General features: G+C 39.6%; 1 protein-coding gene across 2 annotated transcripts; it reads right to left on the bottom strand.

Annotated features, from left to right (window-relative positions):
* Positions 1-2,488: 2,488 nt before the first annotated feature.
* On the bottom strand, positions 2,489-7,800 carry LOC117005837 (centrosome-associated protein 350-like). Of its 2 annotated transcripts, XM_033077898.1 has the most exons (5): positions 5,462-7,800; positions 4,513-4,854; positions 4,035-4,178; positions 3,497-3,622; positions 2,489-3,236 (listed from the first exon to the last, which is right to left on the bottom strand). In XM_033077898.1, the coding sequence occupies exons 1-5, from the start codon at positions 7,442-7,444 to the stop codon at positions 3,051-3,053; spliced, it is 2,781 nt and encodes a 926-aa protein (XP_032933789.1). In that variant the 5' UTR covers positions 7,445-7,800; the 3' UTR covers positions 2,489-3,050. The 2 variants fall into 2 exon arrangements, with proteins under 2 accessions (XP_032933789.1, XP_032933790.1); XM_033077899.1 differs by lacking the exon at positions 3,497-3,622.
* Positions 7,801-8,184: the final 384 nt, after the last annotated feature.

The following is an 8,184-nucleotide window of genomic DNA, read 5'->3' as shown; positions in this document are numbered from 1 at the left end:
GGAGGAGAAAAAGAAGCCCCACACCTGTGGAAAATACATTTAGAAAGGTCCTGAGAAGAACACGGGTGGAGAACTTTCCACCAATGATTGCAGTGTTGGCTAATTGTGACCAATGAAGAAAGTGTCAATTGTGTCGAGGGTATAAAAGATAGTGCAGGGTTGTAACAAACAACAGGTGTGCTTTTGATGTGTCACGCCCGCCTCCCTAGCGACACCTGAGCATTATAGAGTGTACAATTTTTTTATTTAAAAATAATGTTCGTTGATATTTGGTTCAATGTGTCAAACAGCAACCAGCAAGCTCCAAGTTTTAGAAAGACGCTCATCACTTCAGTGGCCATGCACAGGAGCAGGTAGCCCAGAGGAGGAGTGGGGTCTGCCTCACTGGAGATAAAAGTGTGACTGTTCCCAGTCTGCTGAAGCCACCTCCGTCTCCTCAGAGCCATCAGGACACATCCTGTGTCCCCTGCTCTGGGACAACCCAGGAGCTGCACTCCCAAACCCACCGTGCTCCCTTCTGAGAGACCACTTGGTGGCCAAATTCATGTGACAATTGGTGTAGGAAGAGAAGTATTAACTTCACAAATCCTCTCGCTGAGCAGAGATGAAAGCAGGGCAGCCTTTGGGTCGAGAGCTCTTTCATCCCAAAGTGCTTCTCTCGGCAGGGAAGAGCTGTCTCTCCTCAAACAGAAGCTCTGATAAAAGGCTCTGCGTAGGTGGTTTGATAGAAGCTCTGTCCTTTCCATAAATTCGGGATGAGCACTAGTAATGGATTTTAGCACCTTTTATAGCTCTGGCCCAGTATGGAAGTGTCCTTTCATTTCTTAATACAAGCTCAAGAATTTTCATTAGGTTAATGAGAAGCAGAAACCCAACAACGTCCCCAGAGAAGGGTTTCAGAGGAGTTTAAAACTCAGATAATGAAAGACTGAAGTCTCTGCAAAGATTATTCTTGCTTCTATTGCCCACAAACACTTCTTTTAATCCTTGAAGTACAAGTGGGAAACAAAGGGGTTTAAATTCTTACTTCAGGCCCATCAGGGGAGTTCAGGGTTAGAACTTAATTTATCATTGTTTGTGGCCAGCAGCCCTCAAACAGTACAAGAGTAAAATTCTGCTAGTTTTGCCTTTTCCTAACCCTTTCTTTTATTTGACCATTAAATCTAAAGTGGTTCAGACACATCCATCTCCACAGCTACAGCCTAAATGATTTTGAAGTTTCTCATATCACATCCCAGCTTTGGGGTTTTCTGTCTCTATTTTTCCTGGGTACAGCAAGCAACAAAATAGATGGTTACAGTAGCAGAGCCCATCAGCTTCCAAGAATTGAAAAAACCTTGTAGCAGCTGCTAATTAGGATTTAAAAAATCTGCAGTGCCTAAGATATTTTAGAGCACATTTTATTCAGAAGAATTGTTAAATGTGTGAAGATGAAAGAGATGGATTACAGGAGAATTAAATGTAGGGTTTAACTGAGAAATAATCATTTTCTATGAAAGATAATGACTCCTCTTGAGGCTAGTATCAAGATTTATTGACCCAGGAGGTTAATATTGATCAAACCCAAGGCAAACAAAATATTAGACCTTGAAGGAGAGTAATCTTGATATTGAAGCCTTGCCACTGAGTGAACAGGTCAATATATCTGGGTGCCAGAATCTCAGGTTTTGAACAGGGAATGGTGGGGGATATTAAACGTGTCTGACATGTTCTGTGCACACACTTTTTATTCTCATCAGCAGGAGATACTTTATAGCTGTGTCCTTCCTGCAGAACCGTGTGAGGGTTCAGGCTTCACTCCCAGCCCTCATTCCAAATCTGATGGGTCTCTGCCTCAGGTGCAACATAAGGCTGAAATCAAACCAGTCCTTCAGCTATTTATTCATATCTAAGTGATATTTTTACTAGATTTCATTCCAAACACCAGAATCCTGCTGCTGCAAAACCATAGTGAAATAAACTGAAAAACCAGAGTGCTGCAATTTATAGATTTGTCATTGAATCCAACACTCTAAGTCCAGGGGGAAAAAAAAATGAGTTAAATTCTGCTATAAACTGACAACAAGAAAACAAGTAACTTATGTGGATTAACTAATCAATGAGGATAAAGTCAGAGACATGAGAATAGTTTACAGGATCACCATTTAAGATGCTGGGGGCAGAAGTTGCCTTTTTATTTCTGTTCATATGGCAACAAGCAGGGGAGGGTTTAATATGCCCAGCAAAACAAAACACAAATACACCCATTCACTACTGAGAAGAGCACTGTGTACAAGATAATCTGGAATTTTATTGATTCTCACTGAAATCAGTTAAACAAAATAAGCCATGTGTATCATATTTTATTCTGAAAACAAGTACAAAAACAATTAAGCCAACAGCATTTAAAAATGCAAACATAAAATGTTTTTCTATTCCCCCAACCAGATTTATGTATTATATTTTTAAATCTTAAGTTTATATATAATTTATCTTTATTGATCCTGATTTTAATTTTATTTGAAAGACACTCTGAATGAGTAGGATTGGGAAAAAACAAATCTCTTTACAATCAATTACTCAATAATGAACAGTTTCTGAATCCCAGTAACAAATATATGCACAGTATTTATTTTAAAAAGAACTAACAAAATTTTGATTTTCTCAATACAAAATAGGTGGGACCACAGCAATTAGCACAGTGAACAATTGCCATGCTGAGCTTCTATTTCCTTGTCAAAATCTTGATTTTTCCAGTTTTGCCAATACCAAAGGAGAATTGATTTCCTCTCTTTTGTCTATTAAAGTACATTCTCAGCACCCCACATTGGGATGTTGTAAAAATTCAATGGGCTCCTGTGAATTGCATGATAAATAACCCAATTACAGGAACATATCTAATTGTTAGGAATTGAAGGTGCTGATATAAAAGTCTCCAATTTAAAGTGCATCACATCAGTATTTGCCTCATTTGCATAAAATTATAGACATTTAACCTGAATGTCTGGCTCCAGGCCCTGCCATTCCCTGTGCCACCTCTCCAGGCTCCTTTCAATCAGTTCCACAGTGTATTAAATGAAAATAGATGGTGCACAGTCACCTTTCCAACAGGCTTTTTTCAGATAAATCTTGTTAAGAACTCTGATTGTATCAAGGATCAAGCTATCAAATATGGCTTCAGTCATCCTCATCTTCACTGTGAATTCATCATCACCATAGCAAGTCCACTGAGATTCTTCTTTGTGGAGCTCCTGGATCTAAATATAACATGGAAAGGAATTTTTACTTCAAAAATAAGAGCTGAGACACTGTACCTAATCCAACAACTTTACATCTGCATCATTAATTTCTTTAATTTAAATCACAAGAACTGGAGATACTGGATTATTAATTCAATTTTTTAAAGGCAGTAATTTGAAGTTCTGAAGTTAAGTAAATGTGATTCTCACAAAAGGATGAGAATTTCTAGTTTAAATCTAGAGGAAACAAACAAATCCCCATTGGAAAAGCTGCTTACCAGAATAAGGTCCACTCTGTCTCTCTTACAGTTTCCATACTTGGTCATATTTAGGAATTTTCTTTTCATTTCTAAGTCATTCTTTTCCAGGTTCATTATTTTAATAATTTCACCCTGAACAAACGTCTACAAAATAAAGAAGGCTGAAAAGAGCTCTCCTCATAAGAATTCTGGCGGTGTGAAGGTTCCAGATGAGTGACAGGTTCCAGTGAAGATCCAGAAAGATCCCAAAGTTTAGGGGACTGATCTAGAGGTGGCTGATCAGTACTGGCCAGCCAGCACATTTTAATCATAATGTTACTTTAGAGGTTACACACAAAATAGTGATAATTAGGGGATTTTAAGGCCCATTCCCATTATATCCATAAATATGGAATATTTTGACTAATCAGCTCAGTCTGTATTTATTCAGACATTTCAGAGTCATTCTTCTCCCATCACCTCAGTTACACTGCCACAATCCTCACAAATTTCACATTTCTTTTTGTTATTGCAATCTCTGCTCCTTTCACTCTTGTTCCTTGTTTCCAGAACATACCTTGACATCACTGACATCTGTCCTTCTGCAGGGATGTCTGGAGCAGTGAGATCCCACTTTTTTTTTCATCCAGGGGAACACATTTGGCTTGGCAGTCACTTGATATTCTGCACACAGCAACTCGTGGCTCAAATCAAATATAACCTGTAACAAACTCAGCAGGACACTGAAATCAGGAGAAATGAATTCCTGTCCCAGCTTTCCATGGAATTTGGCTTTTCCTGAACACACCCAAACCAGACACTGGGTCAGGTGTCCAAGCTCTTATGGTGGAATTCTGGCAAAACTCTGGATTCTCTACAAGGACATTTATTCTACTGGAATTATTCTGTAGCAAATTGCAAAATACTTCTGGTAGTACCTTTCAGTGTCTCTTTAGTTTAGTGTTAGCAGCTGGAATAACATTAAATATTAGCTAACATGATTCAGCCTCCAGAACACTACAAAAGTTAATTAACAGTTAGTGCATTAAAAATACCTGATTATACATCCTCTTGCTTTCTGCTTCCAAATCATTCCCTGGGAGATCATTATATTCCAAGTACTTTGGCACATTGATGTTCCTGAAATTTGAATTTATGTTCTCTGGGGTCCATAATTCTTCCACAGCACATGCAGACAAATTTTTAACATAAGAACTGTTATGTGGTATCACAAGAGGAGCTTCCACAGTTTTCTTCCAAGGAGCTGAGTGCCACTGGTCTAATTTGTACAAATATTGCTTTTGTGTCTGTCTCACCAGCGTATTTTGGTCAGAATTAGGCTGATCAAAATCTTCAGAGCTACCAAAAACACCAGCATCAAGGATTTTTAAGAGGAGCTTCAAGAGAGAAAAAGAAAAGACAGATGAAATATTCCATATTTTCAGAGGTATTGAGATTATTAGCAAGTGATCAAGGTTACACTTAAAACCATCTTATTCGTGGGCTCAAAGGCTTACTGATGTATTATTTTAAAAACCCAAACCTATTTTAACTGTATTTGGCAGAATTCAGAATTAGAATTACAGTTCTGGAGTTCTATGAAAAATTTTTGACATTTAGCAACATTTTTGTTCCAACTGTGGAACTGCTTTCCCCACCACCGCCCTTAAAGCAATTTTCTCACAGCCAGGAGCTGGGAAGGAGTCAGGCAGATGAGCTGACAAGTATCCAGGTTTATAATTGACATTTATACAGATTTATCAGTTTTGACAACTGACAAATTCCAATAAAGAAATCACATTTTCTTTGGACCGTACACGTGCCATGCAATGGATGCAGGATAATCCCTTAAATAAGGAATGATCCACATGAAGTGAGCAATCTGGTTTCAAATATTGATATAATTTTTATGGATGATGAAATTATGGGCCACACAAATTTTTGCCTCTATAGGCCCAACTTCAGGGCCAGCACTTGAAATAAAAACTTTCTCACTGTACTTACAGGCAAAGTGGTTGGAGAAGCCTCTGGAGATAAAGGAAGTGCCTTGTCTGCTTTTGATCTGTGTTTTCTTTTAATCTTCTTATATTCTTTAACTGCATCATCTATAAATTTAGTTACAATTCTGTCTGTTGCTGTGTGACAACCATGAATGCAAAGCATATCAAAATCACCCAGCAGAACATCAGAAACCATTGCAGATGGTTCAGATAAGGCAGCAACTGAATTTTCTTTGAGGAGAAATGGTTTCTGCTTGTCTTCTTGCCTTAGGCCTTTGCCATAATTCATCATGTCTTTTTCAAAGGCACTTTTATATTTGTGTTGATCTGTTTCAGAAAATGCAATTAAAATGTCAAACAGAAGTTTTTTACTGACTTCACTTGCAATAGCATCAGCAAGTTTAATTCTTTTCTGATCCTCTACCAAGCAACAAATATTTTTGCTTGTGTTTACCTCATCTGTCTTGCTTTTCTTTGGAAGAGCATCTGCAAATATAGTTTGTTTTATTTGTGCCAGTTCTGTTTTTTCTTTATCTGATCCCGAGCACATTAAGTTCTTTTGACAGAGGAATTCATTACAGTTACCCTGGCTGGAATGGGGAAACTTTTGCCCTTTTCCAGACAGCAAGGCACTGTGTAACCCAGACTGGTTTTCTTTCACTTCTGAACCTCCTGCACTGTTTGTGTCTTCTGCTTTCTCCTCTGCAAAGCCCCCTCTCTGCTCACCATCTTCAGAATATTTGCAATTTCCTTTGAGGGAGTCATCATCATCATGGAAGGAGTCAGAGTCCTCATCCCCCAAGTCACTGGAACTATTTTTGCTAACCCCCAAGAGGTGTGAAATCTCACCAGGTCTGACAAAGACCCCACAGTGCTGAGCACACTCAAAGTACTTCACCCCTTCATAAGTCCCAGCATTGTCCCCTTCAGCTTTGTCCAGTGCAACACCAGCCCAATGGCCAGTGCCAAAATGAGTGTGGCCTTTGAACATCAGAGTTCCAGGCTGGCTGTGCCTCACCAACACTCTGTCCCCAATTTCAAATGATGATAATGGGTCATCACTGCCCTCTTCAGGGCTGGGCAGCTTTTCATCCATTTTGCATTGTTTCATTGGGAATTCAGCACTTTTACTTCCACCAGGAGAATCTGTATTTGACACAGGCAGAAACTCCAAATGCTGCAAAGGCATGTCCTGTTCTCCATGCTGGTTTTCTGATAAACAGCTGGGGAGAGCTCTAAATGTACATTGTTCTGAGAGACAGCCATCCTGAGTTGAAAAAGCACCACTTGTCCCTGTACTGAGCAGGAGAAATTCTTCAGGCATGGTGTTATCAGGTAATGGGGGTAATGCATCCATTTCCAGTGATGTATCTTCATCCATGCCCTGACCAGACTCTGAGCCTGTCATTTGTTCTGGTGGAGATGGGAAATCATCTGTGCTGGAGGCAGGATCACCATTTTTCATTGCATCTGCACCTAAAGGGGGAGGAGGAAAATCTTCACTTGGAAATGACAAATCCTTTTTATTAGAGGATGGCAAGTCAGCACTTCCAGAGGACAATCCTTCATCCACAGGACACAGCATTTCCAACAAGGCATCCCTGTCAGCTGGAGTGAGACCCTTATCCCTGCTGGAGGCTGCATCAGTGCAGGAAGGGCTGGCAGCTGCATCATTCCCCAGTGCTGGCACCTCCTGAGAACAGGATTTGTTTCTGCTGCAGCTTTGTGAGGCACCCAGGTATGGCTCATCCACTCCCTCAGAAGGGTTTTCAGACTGAGAGGAACGTGCTGACTCCATTCTGGAGGCATTTGCTTTGTCTGCTGGAAGGAAAGAAAGCAGGTGATCAGTGCAGCCACGATCCAAGGCACCTCTGGGGTATTCCTGGGAGAGGGATGGAGTCTCAGCTCTGTCATCTCCAGGCAGCTCACGTTCATTGTGTTTGTCACTCGGTGATGTTTCCTTTCCATTGCTTATTGTTATTGGCATCTCTTTTGAGAGATGAGCAAACACATCACTGCTGTCACAGCCAAACCCTTCTGGGACACTGCCATCTGTGTCCTCTCCGTGTTTCAGCTCTAATTCTGGCTCTGAAAGGGAACTTTTCGAGATGTTGATCCAGACTGCAGACACTTTCTGGAATTCTGAGTGAGAAGAATCTGATTTGGCACTTTCACATTTCAAAGAGCAGTTGTTCGACTTGGATGATGATTCTGTGGAATTTAATCCTTCAGAAAATGCTTCTAAATTTAATTCATCAGAAGCTTCAAGAGAAATATAGTCCAAATGCTTCAAACATTGACTGGCATCCACCTGATGGATCTCAGAAGGGACAAGAACTTCCACTTCTTTAACTGGAACATTTAAAAGATTTTTTCTGTTTAAAAATCAACCTTTTAAAAAATAATTTATAGAAAAGCTTGCTGATAGATCACTTAGGATACACAAATCTATCGTGCTCCTCACTATGATATCTAGGTGTAAGTTGGGAGTTGGACTTTATGATCCTTGTGGATCCTTTCCAAATCAGAATATTCTGATTCTATGAAATGCAGAATGATGATTCATTAGAAAAATGACAGTAATAGGAAATATTGCCACAATATGTAAATATTTATATTACAGAGATTATGCATACCCAGAACTATGTAAATGATATAAGTGACTCATATATAAACAGACAGTTTTATTTTTTACCTGTCCTACTGAGAGTAAGAAATATGAACTGA

Source organism: Catharus ustulatus, chromosome 21, assembly GCF_009819885.2.
Source record: "Catharus ustulatus isolate bCatUst1 chromosome 21, bCatUst1.pri.v2, whole genome shotgun sequence".
In the NCBI taxonomy this organism is placed as follows: domain Eukaryota; kingdom Metazoa; phylum Chordata; class Aves; order Passeriformes; family Turdidae; genus Catharus; species Catharus ustulatus.
This window is presented reverse-complemented; position numbering and strand designations above follow the sequence as displayed.